The sequence below is a fragment of the Columba livia genome, chromosome Z (assembly GCF_036013475.1).
Source record: "Columba livia isolate bColLiv1 breed racing homer chromosome Z, bColLiv1.pat.W.v2, whole genome shotgun sequence".
NCBI classification, from domain to species: domain Eukaryota; kingdom Metazoa; phylum Chordata; class Aves; order Columbiformes; family Columbidae; genus Columba; species Columba livia.
In genome coordinates this window covers 1999587-2016781 of record NC_088642.1, presented here as the reverse complement: position 1 = coordinate 2016781, position 17195 = coordinate 1999587, and the positions used below count along the sequence as shown (strand labels likewise).

Here is a 17195-nt window from a genome sequence, read left to right as displayed (position 1 = left end):
CAACCCCCCCACATCCCGCGGGGTTCCCCCCACGCCGCGTGTTCCCGCCCCCCCGCGTGAGCTCCACGCCCCGCCCCCTCCCCGGCGCGCGTGGCCTTTTTCATTCATGCTCTCGCTGACGTCACGGAGGGCGTGACCAATGGGAGCGGCGCTTCGGGCCGGCGCCGCCAGACCCCGCCCCATCGGGCCACGAGCCCCCCCCCTCCCGCGCGCGGCCCCTTAAAGGGCCCCCGCTCGCCGCGCCGAGCTCCCGCCGCGCAGCCCCGTCCGTCCCGGGGTCCGTCCGTCCGTCCGTCCGTCCCGCGGTCCGTCCGTCCGTCCGTCCGTCCGAGCGATGAGGAGGCTCGTCCTCCTGCTTTACGCCGGCGTCACCTGTTGCATCGCGGCGCGGGGAGGAGGAGGAGGTGGGTGAGCGCGGGCCCACGCGGGACAGGGCGGCGCGGGGGGGCAGCGCGGGGATGCGCGGAGCAGGTTCCTCTCCCCGCAGCAGGTTCCTCTGCCTGCAGCAGGTTGAAGGGCGCTTTGCTGACCCTTCCCCGCTCTGCGATCCAATCATTGGCAGATGCCACCGGCACGGAGCTGCTGGAGGACACGCAAGACCGTGGGCTGAAGCTGAAGCCACAGGTGAAGTTCAACCTCCGCTCCTGGGCGGACGCCGAAGAGGATGGTTGCGCGTTCGCCACGGGCCAGCGCGAGCGGCTGGAGGAATGCAGGTTCAACGCCACGGCGAAAACCTTCTTCATCATTCACGGCTGGACGGTGAGTATGGAGGACGCTGCGCTGCTCGATGAGACGCTTTGGGTACAATCCATCCCCTTAGAGAAACTACATTATCCTGCAAATGGGCTGTGCCTGCAGAATATGTAATATTTTGGACAACTTTTCAGCTTTTCAGCACTCTGGCCCCTTAGTAGCGGCACCTGAGGTCTCTGGAGCAAAGCGATGTGCGTTTTACTTAATGACTCTGTGTTTGCATTTCATAGAATCATTTTGGTTGGAAAAGACCCTCAAGATCATCGAGTCCAACCATTAACCTGACTCCGGCACTAACCCATGTCCCTAAGAACCTCATTTTATGTCCCTAGTGCTTGAACTCAATCATCCTATATATCTTTTGCAACCTAAATGATTCAATGCCTGTATAATTTGAATGCAGGACAAGGACCTTGAGATTTTTCCCTAAAATCCAATTAAATGACCACTCTGTTGCTAAATATACAGACTTGCTGTAATCGCAGCTGCGTGTCCGCAGCCTCGGCTTCTGCAACGTGATAAAGAAACAGGGGGCACACAGGCTGTTTTTTCTTCTGTGTTTGATGTGCACGAGGAGATTTATCAACTCCACCGGGGTTTATGCGAGCGGCGGTGCAAATCATTTTGCAATCCATCATAATTTCTGAAACTCTCGAGGAAAAGAAAAAAAAGAGCGATAAAGTGGCACGTAACGAACGCCTCTCCCTTCTGCCTTAAAAGGCAAGGCAGCTAATTACAGCCGGAGTCTCTCAAAACCTGTTTTTCTTATACCACTAGTGCTGAGAAGCAGTGGGGCTTGCAGAGGAGCAGAATATGCAAACGATTATACAAATAACTCAACCGGGAATGTGTCACCTGGGTCCTGCGAGCCGGAAACCACCACCTGGATCTGTTCTTTTCTAGATGAGTGGCATGTTCGAGACGTGGCTGGGCAGCTTGGTGGCGGCGCTGCAGGAGAGGGAGAGGGACGCCAACGTGGTGGTGGTGGATTGGCTCCCGCTCGCCCACCAGCTCTACACCGACGCCGTCAACAACACGCAGGTCGTCGGGAAAAGCATCGCCGGGCTGCTCGACTGGTTGCAGGTAACGCGAATTGCCGGCGGTCGCTGTCGTAACGCCGTTGCACAAGGGAACGGAGGGTTCAGTAGCGAGCGGAGAAGGTCGGGGTGTCATCCCAACCCCAGGGCTTGGTGGGATGATGGCTCGGAGCTCCAGTGTCGCTTTGCAGCGCTTTTGGAGCAGCAATGTTGAAGTGGACATCAAATTTAGGAGCCCTTCTTCCTAAAGTCCTTCTTCCTAAAGTCTTTCCTCCTAAGGTACTTCCTTCTTCCTAAAGTCTTTCCCCCTAAGGTCCTTCCTTCCCCCTAAGGTCCTTCTTCCTAAAGTCCTTCCTCCTAAGGTCCTTTCTTCCTCTTAAAAAGTCCTTTCTTCCTCCTAAAATCCTTCCTTCTTCCCAAAGTCCTTCTTCCCAAAGTCCTTTCTTCCTCCTAAGGTCCTTTCTTCCTCCTAAGGTCCTTCTTCCTAAAGTCCTTCCTTCTTCCTAAAGTCCTTCTTCCTATGGTCCTTCCTTCTTCCTAAAGTCCTTCTTCCTAAAGTCTTCTTCCTATGGTCCTTCCTTCTTCCTAAAGTCCTTGTTCCTAAAGTCCTTCCTCCTAAGGTACTTCCTTCTTCCTAAAGTCTTTCCCCCTAAGGTCCTTCCTTTTCCCTAAGGTCCTTCTTCCTAAAGTCCTTCCTCCTTCCTGAAGTCCTCATCCTGAAGTCCTTCTTTCTAAAGTCCTTCCTCCTAAGGTCCTTTCTTCCTCTTAAAAAGTCCTTTCTTCCTCCTAAAATCCTTCCTTCTTCCCAAAGTCCTTCTTCCCAAAGTCCTTTCTTCCTCCTAAGGTCCTTTCTTCCTCCTAAGGTCCTTCTTCCTAAAGTCCTTCCTTCTTCCTAAAGTCCTTCTTCCTATGGTCCTTCCTTCTTCCTAAAGTCCTTCTTCCTAAAGTCTTTCCTCCTAAGGTACTTCCTTCTTCCTAAAGTCTTTCCCCCTAAGGTCCTTCCTTCCCCCTAAGGTCCTTCTTCCTAAAGTCCTTCCTCCTTCCTGAAGTCCTCATCCTGAAGTCCTTCTTCCTAAAGTCCTTCCTCCTAAGGTCCTTTCTTCCTCCTAAAAAGTCCTTTCTTCCTCCTAAAATCCTTCCTTCTTCCTAAAGTCCTTCTTCCCAAAGTCCTTTCTTCCTCCTAAGGTCCTTTCTTCCTCCTAAGGTCCTTTCTTCCTCCTAAGTTCCTTCTTCCTAAAGTCCTTCCTTCTTCCTAAAGTCCTTCTTCCTATGGTCCTTCCTTCTTCCTAAAGTCCTTCTTCCTAAAGTCCTTCCTCCTAAGGTACTTCCTTCTTCCTAAAGTCTTTCCCCCTTAAGGTCCTTCCTTCCCCCTAAGGTCCTTCTTCCTAAAGTCCTTCCTCCTTCCTGAAGTCCTCATCCTGAAGTCCTTCTTCCTAAAGTCCTTCCTCCTAAGGTCCTTTCTTCCTCCTAAAAAGTCCTTTCTTCTTCCTAAAATCCTTCCTTCTTCCCAAAATCCTTCTTCCCAAAGTCCTTTCTTCCTCCTAAGGTCCTTTCTTCCTCCTAAGGCCCTTCTTCATAAAGTCCTTCCTTCTTCCTAAAGTCCTTCTTCCTATGGTCCTTCCTTCTTCCTAAAGTCTTCTTCCTATGGTCCTTCCTTCCCCCTAAGGTCCTTCTTCCTAAAGTCCTTCTTCCTAAAGTCTTTCCTCCTAAGGTACTTCCTTCTTCCTAAAGTCTTTCCCCCAAGGTCCTTCTTCCTAAAGTCCTTCCTCCTTCCTGAAGTCCTCATCCTGAAGTCCTTCTTCCTAAAGTCTTTCCTCCTAAGGCCCTTTCTTCTTCCTAAGGTCCTTCCTTTCTCCTGAAGTCCTTTCTTCTTCCTAAAGTCCTTTGTTCCAAGGTGAACTCAGGAGTCGGGAATTCAAAGTCAGCGTTGGGTTGGAAAAGAAAGAGGAAAAAGCCCGTGGTGCTACACTCACTAATTAAATCTGTGGCCAATACCGAAGGGCTGCTGGCAGCTCCCTGCGTGAAAGTTGCTCCAGATGCTGCTTAAATAAATAATATTATAATTGGGGGTTGGGTGCTGGTTACTGTGGCTGTGGGTAAACCACAAGTACCACCCAAACCATTCAACTTGTAGTCTTGACAAAATAAAGAGCAAAGCATGCTCATCTGCCCTCTCTCCCCAACTTATTCTTAGATTTAGACTTGTGTCCTGCAGATGGGAGAGATGCCACATGTCCTGAAGGACAGCGGGGGGGGAAATTACCTTTTTTTTAATATATGGTTTATTTTTCCTTGCAGGAGAACCCGCTCTTCCAGCTTGAGAACGTCCACCTGATCGGGTACAGCCTGGGTGCCCACGTCGCCGGCTTTGCTGGTAACCACGTCCATGGGACAATAGGCAGAATTACAGGCAAGTGGCTTTTTAAAAACAATTTCCTTAGTGGCAGCGAGTTTCCCCGAAGAGGCTCATTTCCTGTGTTGTTGCGATGTCATTTTGGGGCTTGCTTAGTGAGAAATGACAAGTTTCCTACCTGTGGCAGCAGTATGGGCCTCCTGACAGAAGAAAACATCTTAATTTTGAACCCTAAATGTAGGGGACATTCAATTAAATAAACCTTTCAGAGGCGAACCTGGTCTTGAGTATATTTGAAGTTAAATGTGGGTTCAAAACAAGGCCTTAATGTCAAGATACTAAGCCTCTGAGTGATATTGTTTCTTTAATTATAGCTCATAAATTAATAGAAGTGTGAGCTGTTGGGTGCAGTTTGTCCCATGGGATGTTTAGTCAAAAGAAATAAAATCTGAGAGTGTCTTGAAGAGATTGCTTCTAACTTCTAGAGGGAAGCTGATTTCAACATGGAAGGACTTAGGACATGGTACAAGGGACTCTATTCTATATGAAATCACCCAATTTCTTACCTGATGTCTCGTTCACCATCTCTGACCCCAGGCTTGGATCCGGCTGGCCCCATGTTTGAAGGAGTGGACCCCAGCAAGCGCCTCTCCCCCGACGATGCCAACTTCGTGGACGTCCTTCACACCTACACGAGGGAAACGCTCGGCGTCAGCATTGGCATCCAGATGCCCGTGGGCCACGTCGACATCTACCCCAACGGGGGAGACTTCCAGCCTGGCTGCGGATTAAGCGATGTCTTGGGAGCAATTGCCTATGGGAGTAAGTTCTCGTTACTTATTTTGCCTCTGGTCAGCGTAGACACCTCGCAAATAGATTTGGGTTGATGCTGGGGGTTGATTTGACACAGGGTGTGAACTGTGGGGTTGTCCTGTACAGGGACAGGAGTTGGCCTCGATGATCCTTGTGGGTCCCTTGCAACCCAGGACATTCTGTGATTCTATGACTTACCAGAGCAAACTATTTCTTTCTAAACTGCCTGTAGAACTGGAGATAATTGCTAGAAACTACACCTGCTTTTAATTCTGAAGTAGCACCTTCTCATTCGTACAATAAACTATGGTCATCTTATGCTGGGTCTAAAGCCCTCTTTAAATCTCTTTTCATGGTAAATGGCAAGTCACCTTCAAGTCATAGAATCATTTTGGTTGGAAGAGCCCGTCAAGATCATTGAGTCCAAGCAACAGTGCCTTGTACTAACCTCTTGAATAGCTAATGATTGAAAAATTTGGGCCATGCTCAACTCATGTTGGGCTACAAAAAGTCTAAAAAATGGCAGCTGGGTTGACAAACAATTAAATAAAATGTATCCCTTGCGCCTCTGCTTCTTTAGCTATTGGGGAAGTTGTTAAATGCGAACACGAGCGGTCTGTGCACCTCTTCGTGGACTCCCTCGTCAACCAAGACAAGCAGAGCTTTGCCTTTCAATGTACCGATTCCAGTCGCTTCAAGAAGGGAATCTGCCTGAGCTGCCGCAAGAACCGCTGCAACGGCATCGGCTACAATGCCAGGAAAACGCGGAACAGAAGAAACAGCAAGATGTACTTAAAAACAAGAGCTGATATGCCGTTCAAAGGTACAGTTTCCCTCTTTAAAAAATGCAAAATCTCATCTCTAAGAGCAGGCTCCCAAACGCAACGTTGGGAAAGATGTAGAGGTGGAAGAGGAGCAGCATCTCGAAGCAGCGGAGCAGCAGGTGTTAGTCTGTTGCTGTTACTGGGCTGCACTGCTGTCCTGTGGCATCCCTGGGCTCTTTCCTCTGTGTAAAATCAACAGGCCACAAGGACACTGCCTTTTAAGCAGGATTATCCCTGACACGTGTTATAATTCCAAGACCACCTCGATCTTACAGCAGCGTAAGGTTTGGGGAGCCCTCCCCAGAGTGGACCGCTGTTGTTGTTGTGTGAATGTCAAGTTTGCAATGAGTAAAGGCAGGAAAAAGTGATCAATTATATCTCAATAAATACACACTCTAGCTTTTGCCAGCCAACACTATTTCATGAATTGCTGAGCAATGTTGTCTCTCAACAAAGTTGGTTTCATCTGTGCCCTCCTTGTTTCTCTCCAGTCTACCATTACCAGATGAAAATGCACGTCTTCAGCTACCAAACCTTGGGAGAGGCTGATGTCACTTTCTTCGTCACCCTTCATGGCACCAATGGAGAATCTGACCCCCTCTCTTTGGAAATGTAAGTAAGCTGAAGCTGGCCCCTTGTGCTTGCTTAAGCCTGAGACTAGACAAGGTGGCCTTACTCTTTTTCCCCTGGTAACACCTGAGCTGGGCAGCCTCACTTCATCACCATTCCAAAAAAGCCCTTTTCATCCTGTAACGTAATTATCAAAACAATTTGATGTGCCCAGTCCTCTCCACGGCTCATTATTGAAGTGTTTTGCTTTTGCCCTCTACCATTATTCTGAAAGCACCCGTATCTCTGGAGGCATCGCTGACCTCCTTTAGCTTTTCCCAGAAGAAACACGAAGCATGAAATCCATATTTAAGCTACAGAGGGATAGCTGAGCCAAATACATGATGCGCTGTATCAAACCAGCTACCCAAGCTCACTTTCTTTAGCATAATCACAGTAATTAACTGGTGACAGTTGAACACGAAGCACTTGATAAGCCGCAAAGAGCTGCGTTTAACTTCTGGCGTGGAATGAATGAGCAACTGGCACGGTTCCACCAGGAAGAAACACTGAGTCCCGGCTTGTCTTTCAGGCTTGATCAAATTGGCCTCAATGCCACCAACACCTTCCTGGTCTACACGGAAGAGGACATGGGTGAGCTTTTAAAAATCAAGCTTACTTGGGAGGGAACGTCTCAATCGTGGTACGACCTGTGGAAAGAGCTGAAGAGCTACTGGTACCGGCCTGCGAAGGCTCCCCAGGAACTGCACATCAGACGGATACGTGTGAAATCTGGCGAGACGCAACAGAGGTGAGAATTGTGTTAGGCTGCACTTAAGCGGACTCGAAACCTTAATAAAAAAGAGAAACATGCAGCATCTAGCGAAAAAAGCTGGTGGTTTGAGCTTAGCCGGTACCTTAAATTCTCTTTCCTCTTTGGTGTTATGAGGCAATGCCCTCGTGGTGTAGGAGAGAGAGTTATTTGCCAGCAAGAGGTTGCAAAACAAGTCACTGCAGATGAGATCCAAGATGTTGTTCTGCTTTATTTAGACCCTGCAACACCGTCTTACCTGCCCCTGGGGACTAAATTAGGTACTGCGGGATGGTTTAGATCATACCCAAAGGGTTAAAGTACTGACAGCACCAAAAATAGTGAAATGTAGATAAGCACGGCTGTTATTTATAGGCAAAATATGCTAATTTGGTACAACAAGCTAAACCTAAAACTGCAGCCGGTAACATAGGATATAAAACAGCCATTCAACAAGTTGATGGTGTATCAAGATGCTCCACAGGAAGGATGTCAAACCAAACAACTTGTCGCAGAATCAGCTGCAATCCATATTGTATGTTAATTATAGAGACAAGAGGTCCCTTGTCTTGACTCCCGATTATTCCTCCTAGGTTTGCTTTCTGCGTGGAGGATTCCCAACTGACCAGTATAACACCCGGCAAAGAGCTCTGGTTCGTCAAGTGCCCAGAAGAATGGCAAAAAAGGTAGGAAAAAATCAGCTGAGGGAAATCCTCTGATGCTGGGTTGAGTAGAGCCGGGTTTATTTTTGTTTAGACTCCTGGAACCTCTTTTTCCTAAAAAAAGTTAATAAATTCCAGCCCAAGATTCCCAGCTATTAGATTAAATTTTCATGCATGCCTTAACTATCACTAACTAGGTGATATTATCCTCACTTCTGATCTTGGTTTATCATCCTGTATCTTTATGCGCTTACAAGATCGGTCTAACATGATCCCTGGGCCTAAAGAAACTGTCGTCGTAGACGCTAAAAATTTGTGGCTACCAATACCCAAGATCCTTGCAACAGTGGAGAGCAAATTAGAGGCATCTATTAAACGCTCCTACCCTGTAAAACAGAGTAAAGCTGGGAATGCAAAGATTATTTTGGCCTGGGAGAAGATCTAAAGCTGCCGAGAAATCTCTTGATCAAGTTTGGGCTTAAGACGCAGCTGAGGAGTATTGAGTCCTACTGCTTCATCTCTGGCTCCGCTAATCTCTTCTGAGTGTAAACTCAGCCTTGGCCAGAGCATCTCAGCCCTGCCTAAGCTCCATGGGACTTTCCAAACACTTAGGATCAGTCCTAAGAGTAGGACTTCCAGTAAGTCTGGTCCCCGTAGTGACAGCTTGATTGCTTCAGACCACCTCTAGTCATGCTTTGAATGAATCCTTACTCATTTGATTAATTATCGTCTCCTTTAGATGAAGCCCAGCCTTTTAAATTTCAATTTGTCAATGTAGAGCTTTGTGGCTTCTAATCCAGAGAACAAAGTGCTTGTTAGGCTTAGCAAAGTCACGCTTTGCACAGCCTCCAGAGCTCAGCTCAGGAACGCAAGCTGGTTCCGTTCCAGCTTTGGCAGAACCTCCCAAGCTGCGCTAACACGCGGCGACAAACAATTCCGTGAATGAAACCCCTCTGCAAAACACTCGTTCCTCTGCCACAGGTCTTGAAAGATCAACTGAATATTCCTGCAGGTACAATAAAATAAGATATAAAACCTATAAAACAGAATTGGTGGCAGATGTGCCCTTCCTGCTTCCTCCTGGAGTTGAGCTTTTGCACAAGGCGAAGGAGCAAATCTAAGCTGCAACGCGTTAAGGTTTCTAGGAATGATCTTTCTTCCCCGAGATCACGAGAACTTCTTGTCCAGCTCCCCATTCCTGCCAAGTTTGCTGGAAAATGATATAATTCCCTACTCGGAGATTGAGTCTGCAAACATCTGTCCACCCCAAATGGATCCGAACAGGCAGAGTGTAACGTCGAAACCTGTATTTTCTGTTTGCTGCCTGCTTACGTGCATAATATCTGCTTCAGGCTCTCGTTGGGCAAAACGCTGCTTTGACAGAATAAAATACCAACCTGTGCTGCCTAAACCTGTTCTTAGTGTCGCAGAGTTTCGTAGGAATTATTTATTACTCCTCTCAACTTCTGCATTTTACTAAATATTTATTTCTCTCTCCGCTCTTGCCAGATCTGTCTCAAATTTGCTCTGAGTGCTTCTCGAAAGGCTCACAATGGAGCAACCTGGATGCCTGAAGACCACACGGGTGGCGAGAGGCTCTGGCAAAATAATCTGGCTTGGTAGCACTTAAAGCAACTGGCTCTTGAGGACAAACATCTTGGATCAGGTGCAAGAAACTGAGGAGCAATTGATGGACTGTGATCCTAGACCTAGAACAACTCAAATGACATTTTCCCTTCCCCAAGGAGCCTGGTTTGTGTGTTTAACCTTCTCTTGACCTGTTACACGCTGCGTTTCTTGCCCTGCTCCTGTTAACTGGGCCTATGGATGAGACCCTTGGTGACTCGAGACCCCCGGCAATTCAAGACCCTCGGTGACTCGAGACCCTCGGCGACTCGAGACCCTCGGCGACTCGAGACCCTCGGCGACTCGAGACCCTCGTCGACTTGAGACCCTCGGCGACTCGAGACCCTCGGCGACTCGATTCGAGACCCTCGGCGATGATCTGGTCTGCCTGCCAGTGGAGTTGAGAAGACAACCACACTAACTGCCCATCGGAACGTCGGCGATGAGCTGCCAAGAACAAATTAGCATCTAGCGTAGGACTCACCGTGGGTCCAATAGCACTATGGGCTGCGGGAAGCCAAAACCAGCACAGGTCAAGCGTGTGGGGTTGTTCAGGGGAGGGGTGGGAATAAGCACAATGCCACTTATCTTCAAGTTGTCCTTTGCTTGCCTTAAAAATAACCCATTCTGTGTCTGGCCGATACTGAAATCTCTGTATGACCTTAGGAGAAGGTATTTCTGCGTCTTTCCCATTCCTGGGGCAGAACACGGTGCAGATGGCCGGTGATGGTCGGCGTTGGCCACCAGATTGTCCCGTCCCACGTGTCTTTGCAAGAGGAGGCGAACGGCTGCCCATCTACTGACCACAGAGGAGGAGGAGGGTGATGAACCAAACTGCTTCAGCAGAGCTTCACACCGGTCCTGTTGACTACTGAGAACACGTTCGCCTCGCTCCAGGTGCTGTTGTAGCACCGGCGCGTAATTAAGACCTTATTTTGGGGCAAAGATATTTAACTGAGCCAAACCGATGGCATCCTACCCTCATTGCCACAGCGTCCCGGTTGGATTCCCTGGAGCTGGCTGAACTTGGCTTTGCTTGGAGTTGGACAGACTCTTTACGGCCAAGGGGACGTCGTCACAAGTGGCCTTGCCAGACGGTGCACTGAGTTCTGAACATTTAGCAAGTCCTGAGGCCTGCAATGCTCTGAATTTTTGTAGCGCTTCAATCCAACCAAAGCAAGCACATCTGGAGATTCATTATTTTTGTTTTTCCACAGTTTTACGCAAAGGCCTCAATAACTGAAGCCTTTGGTGCCTGTGACTTGTCACCGTGCCATATTTAGAGTGGTTTCGAAGCCCTATTTGTATATTGTGGTTTTTGTATGACTTAAAACCTAATTTATTTCTCCTCTTGTACATATGTACAGTTTAAAACATTTTGGTTTGGAGTAACAGTTTTTATAAGCCTTACGACAGAAAAATAAAGGGCTTTGTAAAGATGAGTGAAGTCTTGTTATTGCTCTACCATAAACTTTGCCAGAAGAAGCCCAAGCGCAGTAGAAAGAGGACACAAAGGCAGCCAGGTGGGTGCTGGCAAGCAGGTGCCTTTATCCAGCACCAAATATCTTCAGGAATGGACCTTTCCTTCCCACCCTGGTTTTTTCTGCCATATTAATATTACTTTGGGCTGAGGAAAAGCAAGATATTGTGTTATTTGCCCTCTATGGTTATTGCAGTGAACACAGTGGACTCGGGGAAGACCATCCCTGCTGGCCTAGGCGAGCCAGGACAAGTTCAGACAAACTCCCTCTTTGTTGACTTCCTGCATTAATGGTTTTTCCTATAGTAAATGTCATTTTTTTTCCCCTGAAACACTTCACCTTTGCCTGAGTTCAATATTTAGACAACCGGTAAATACTTTCAAGCAAACTTCCCCAAATCTGCTCGCTCACTGAGGTTTTTCCCAGCAGCTGCACCGGCCGATGTAAGGAACCCTCTCTTTGTGCTCTGCCTCTCCCCGACACGAATTGGTGGCACAAATCCAGCAGCGACAGAAGGACTTTGCAAACAAACTAAATACCTCCAAGCTGGGGGAGATTTACATGACATTACTTAGTTAACCTTTTCCTAGGAAAAGCCCAGCACTGGACTGGAAGGGAAACCTTGTGCAAAGGCAAGGGGACACCTACCAGGAGATATTTACAGCTTAGTTTGGGTTGAAATCCTTTTTTGTAGCTGCGAGGGGTGACAGAACTACACGTCCTGCAAGCGATGCATCCCCAATCAAATTGGAGAATTAATGCATCCGGTGATGAGGGATTTATTTTTTGCGTTGGATACGGCTGCAGCGCAAGGGCCGGTGCCTCTTGCACAGCGATTCTCCTGCAAGGACAAGCAAGTAGAATCATAGTTTGGGTTGGAAGGGACATTTAAAGCTCCCCCAGTGCCCCCCCTGCCATGAGCAGGGACATCTTCACCAGCTCAGGTTGCTCAGAGCCCCGTCCAGCCTGGCCTGGGATGTCTCCAGGGATGGTTCATCTACCACCTCTCTGGCCAACCTGGGACAGGCTCTCACCACCCTCAGGTGCAAAATCCTCATCAGAACGCACCCCTGCACCGTCCCCCACAGTTACAAGTTGCATTGAGCATTAGAAAAGCGGAAAAAAAAAAGCCAAGAGACTTCACTTTTTGGGAAGCATCTCCTAAATTTAGAGTAGGAACAGCAAATCTGGGCAAGGCCGAGGCTGCAGAGAAACAATACAGGGAATTCTTTACATCCCTCCTCACCCCAAACCGCGGCTGCCTGAGCTCCAGCATCCCAGTTCAACCTCCCGCCATGGGGCAGTTTCACCAGGTACACCCCGCTATCCCTGATTTGAAAATAAAGCGGTCGCAAAATCTGTTTGGAGTCTGTTTGTTCCCCATTTCCATGTGTAACATCACCCCTTCCCTCAGCTGTAAGATCACGGCTTGGCCAAGCAGAATCCCCTGACGCGGGACGTACCGGCTGCCTCACGTAGACGCTTTCCAAGCTACAAAAGAAATCTGAATAAATTCAACATAACAGCTGCGTTCGGGAAGAGAAAGACCAGCCAGAGTTTTCAGGAACGCTTTTTTGCTGAAATAACAAGACAGCCCCGCTCCGCTAGGTAAAAACATTCACCCATCGCCAAAAATCAGCCTCATTGCAAGTTGAGCGCGGCTGTGCGAGAAACTCAAGATCCCGCTCCTCGGCGCTGGATGCCGAGTTGTAATTTTACGCCTCTGGGATGCTGACATTCCAACATCAATTATACAGCTCGTCGCCTGCCCGGTGAGCCCGTCCGGCCCAGCAGCGAACACAAAGAATCCGGCGACTTCTGCAAAAGCATCGGGAGGCCAGAGGGATGGGTAAAGCAGCTCGACCCAGAGCTGACCCCAGTTTCAAACTAAAATCAGATCACTTTTTATTGCCTGATTATTGGGGTGGGTCTTTTTTTCCTGTCTCTGTACTTTCTGTTCTCGGTTGTTCTGCAGCTGTTTCACAAAGCTTTGGGATGTTTATGGCAAAGAAGACACAAAGACCTGATCTGTAATAAGACTAAAAAATGAGGAAAAGAGACTAATAAAATAAGGTTTCCAGGCCATGCTGTTCCACATCTCTTAATTAAGACGAACAGGCGCAGCAGCCCAGACAAAGCAAGAAATGACACAAGACTTGGACCAAACCTAAAGGCAAAGCTGGTTGATCTTTTCTTCCTTTCCATATGGCTTTCCATATCCTGTTTTGGGCTGAAAACGTGTATCCTACAGAATTATGAAGAGAAAGGCAACATTCAGCTTAGCTGGAGCTAAGCAAGTCTACTGAGACCATCTTAACTCTCATGCCATAAAATCCACAGATGTTAATGAGAAGATGATCCTTGCTCTGCAAAGAAACAGCCAAACCATTCGGTTCTTTGAATAACCCATTGAAACACCCGTGGAAAAGCTGGATGATGCGTTCGCAATGGAGAGAACTTCCATGACAGATCTTAAAACATCGGTTGGATAATAGAGCTTAAAATGGGCTCTACATTTCAGAGCGGTGGATCTGGCTGGTTTAGGGATGACTGGGGTTATTCAGAAAGCTCGCTGCTCCCTCTACAAATTCATTAGCGTTGACTTTATTGTTGAGGAACACGAATCCTCACGATACTCATCGCCAACCTGCAGCGCTGTGAACAACGCTGGAGCACAAACCAAGGGAACGGGGGAGCGAGGGCAGCGCAATTCTGCTTTCCATGACCAGGCAAGGCTGCAACCCTCCCGCCCATAACTAAATTAAAGCGCAACAAAATCAACCCATGGCCAAAGATTAACAGCTTTGCCTTAATCGTGCTCCACGAGTCCGTGACGGAGACAAATCCCAGATGCCTCGAGCTCGGATAACTGCTCAGCACACACACCAGATGGACACACGGGCTTCTCTTAGCACTTTTCATGCACGCAAAAATAGTTGAAGAGCTTCTTTTGCTTACTGAAGCTTTCTTCCACTTGTTCAGCCTGGTCTCACATAGTTTACACCTCCGTCTTCATATAATATGCCGGAAAGCGAAGGAAATTAAAAATTAAAACAGAGAGAAGGACTCTCCTAATAGCTGTTATGGGAGAAATTCTATTCTCAGGAAAGGAGCAACACGTTTACACGCTGTACGTATTTCCCATAATGACTTCCATAAGAAAGCTGCTAATGTGTCCCTGCTTTTGCTTTTGTGCGAGAAGGTGGTTGCTCCAGAGTCCTCGTCTCAAGAGCTCTGACCAGTGTTTTGTAGAATCGTCTTGGTTGGAAAAGCCCCTCAAGATCATGGAGTCCAACCACAACCCACCCCTGGCACTGCCCCATGTCCATGAGAACCTCATCTGTGTGTCTGTTCAACCCCTCCAGGGCTGGTGACTCCAGCACTGCCCTGGGCAGCCTGTTCCAATGCCCCACAGCCCTTTGGGGAAGAAATTGTTCCCCAGATCCAACCTCAGAAAGCAAAAATCACCTGTTGAACTTATATTTTTTAATACTAGTTGAAACTCTTGAGGTATCTGATGGGTTGATGCTTCTCTAATTTATTTGTAATATAACAATTAAAGCTTAAAGAGGAAAACAATGCAAAATAAGCTCTCTTCTAGTCTACTCTTTTTCAGTACTTGGGAGCTAGAGAGGACAATAAGTGGGTAATATATACACAAATGTGTATACGGAATTGTACTCTTGATATCTGTAGTTTTTAAAAGAATTATTGATGATAAAAAGAAGGGGAGATGCATTAAATTACTTTTTAAATCCCTTTCTGATGGCTTGTGATCTGAAAACAACTGGTGACTGAGTGAGGCTACTATGTGGCAGGTTACTGTTTAGTGCAAGAATAAGGTAAGGTAGTGCAAGAATAATGTAAGGTAGTGCTGTGGTTTTGCATGGCATTTAAAAAGAGCTGAGTAACGAATGCTTCATGATTTATTACAGTATTTTATATTGTGTCCTTTAGGATTGGGCAGTATTAGAGTATTAGTATTGGTATTAGTACTAGTATTAGTATTAGTATTAGTATTAGTATTAGTATTAGTAAGCAATTCTTCACAGAGAGAGTGGTCAGGCATTGGAATGGCTGCCCAGGGAGGTGCTGGACTCACCGGCCCTGGAGGTTTTTAAACTGAGCTTGGCCATGGCACTTAGTGCCATGATCTAGTCAATGGACTGGAGTTGGACCAAGGGTTGGACTGGATGATCTCTGAGGTCTTTTCCAACCCAGTCCATTCTGTGATTCAACCTCCCCTGGTGCAACTTGAGGCCGTTTCCTCTCATCCCGTCGCTTGTTCCTTGGGCGCAGACCCCCAATGGCTCCAACCTCCTTTCAGGCAGTTCAGAAAGCACGAAGGTTCCCTTTGAAATCTGCACGAGTTTTAACTCGAATTTCAGTGGTTTGGTGGGTTTTAACCCCCGGGGAGATGCTGCTCCAGGAAGGCGACAGAAGCCGCCGCGTTGCCGAAACGCCTTGGTGACACGGATGCGCTGCGCTCCGCAAGGTTGGTTACAAAAGGTGCAAGCTCAGAAAACTAAACTTCATACATCTTTTTTATTCCTTTTCCCTCTTCCCATCATTTACTGACCCGATTTCCTGTTTGAAGTCCAAGCCACACGCTGCCTCCGAGCCAGCTCCAGCAACAACATCCAACCCTGACCTCGACCCATTGCGCGTTCCAACAGCTACTTAACAGGACACGATGAACTTTCTATCTAGCGCATCTTGCCGAAGCTGAGCCAAAAGAAGCTCCGGTTTTGCAGTTCGAGCCAAAGATTCTCGATTAACTTCTGCTGCTCTGGAATAGGATTCGAGCATTCAAGTCGTTTCCCCTTCCCCGCTGGAAGAACGTGAGTAATAAGTGGAGAAAACCTGCCAATTAAATGGGAGAAGCAATGAACCTGATTGAATAAATGAAATGCTGTCAAACGATGAAGAAAAAACAAAAATAGGAAGAATAAAACCCCCAAATTTATGTGTTTCATTCTCTTCCAGTCCTCTTAGGAGTTATTAAGTGAGGGAAGGCAAGGACAAAATCAAATAGACTTATGATATTTAAACAGATCTCCTGAAGAGAATGATCAGTGATATTGGAAATAACTGGGATAGGAGAAATTAGCCAGAAAAAATATTCGACTCTTCCACTTATAACAAAATAGCGTGTTAAAAAGAAGAAGAAAATTTGATGAAGATCATGTTAATTCAAGTTATATTATGTACAGGCCACTGGAGCCTAAGCCAAGCCCTGCTGATCATCATCAGTTTCCATAAGGAGAATAACTTTACTAGTTAATTCTGCATAATCACAACCCCTCTCACCTTGTAGCTTGTGAAAATCACCCTGCACCCACATTTCTGCACCCACATCCTGGGGGTGGCTCCCACTCATAAGCCACTACCAGTAGATCCGTATCAGTTCTCCCTATTGGTTTTTACGCCAAGCTTTAGAAGAATTGGCCCCTTCCACCCCTTTCTGGGGAGAAATATTTCCTAATATCCAAGCTAAACCTTTTCTGGTGCAACTCGAGGCCATCCTGGATGTCAAAAGTGTTTACAGGGCTCCATCCTTCATATCTTTATGGATCCTGGCTTGAGCATCCCAAAGAAACAGCCACTACCCAAGAGGCGCCTTTCCTGGGAATTCTGAGACAAATTGGGGTTGCAGCCAGTTTGGGAATTGGAGGTGAAGGATGGTGTTTTCCCCTAGCCAAGCTCCTGGGGAATATTCATGATACTCACTCTATTAATTTGATTTCTCCATCAGGATAACACCACTTGCAGCACCTTCTTTACACCCGCTCCAGACCCGACCTGGAGCATTTAAACATCTGCTCGCTGTCCGGGGCAATCAGAGGCTGATTTACCCTTAAGGAGATGAGCACACAAGCGTGTGTTTGTAAACCAAGAATGATTTATTCCTCTTATTTATTCAGAAGGCACGCCACGTCAACCCCATTCAGCACGCCTTTTATTTATTATTTCATTCCTGCGCTTCGAACAAAGACGCGCATTGTTCAACCCCGCTGCGTTGTTTTCCTCCCCGGTTTTGCCGAATCAGCTTTTAACCTTTGCGTTTTAAAAGCTTTTTGATTTAAAACCAAAAAAGAAGCAAGAAATCTGTTTTTCTAATCCCACTGAGTTACCTCCTTACGCGGCTTCGACGGCGTTTTGTTGCTCCAATAAACCAGAGGCTGTTTGTGCCAGTTCACCCAGATCCTTCTGCCCAACCATCCCATCCCATCCCATCCCATCCCATCCCATCCCATCCCATCCCATCCCATCCCATCCCATCGCT

General features: G+C 47.4%; 1 protein-coding gene across 1 annotated transcript; it reads left to right on the top strand.

Annotated features, from left to right (window-relative positions):
- Positions 1-209: 209 nt before the first annotated feature.
- On the top strand, positions 210-9647 carry LOC102091212 (endothelial lipase). The gene is made up of 10 exons (XM_065046820.1): positions 210-404; positions 563-759; positions 1657-1836; positions 4089-4200; positions 4741-4965; positions 5537-5779; positions 6272-6392; positions 6922-7140; positions 7734-7826; positions 9312-9647. The coding sequence occupies exons 1-10, from the start codon at positions 335-337 to the stop codon at positions 9331-9333; spliced, it is 1482 nt and encodes a 493-aa protein (XP_064902892.1). The 5' UTR covers positions 210-334; the 3' UTR covers positions 9334-9647.
- Positions 9648-17195: the final 7548 nt, after the last annotated feature.

What these genes read in the sequence shown, in the direction of transcription:
- LOC102091212 (XM_065046820.1), top strand. Translation starts at nt 335, where the DNA reads ATGAGGAGGCTCGTCCTCCTGCTTTACGCCGGCGTCACCTGTTGCATC. An exon ending in TCATCATTCACGGCTGGACG is followed by an intron (nt 760 to 1,656) that starts GTGAGTATGGAG and finishes GTTCTTTTCTAG; the next exon opens with ATGAGTGGCATGTTCGAGAC. An exon ending in TCTGGCGAGACGCAACAGAG is followed by an intron (nt 7,141 to 7,733) that starts GTGAGAATTGTG and finishes TATTCCTCCTAG; the next exon opens with GTTTGCTTTCTGCGTGGAGG.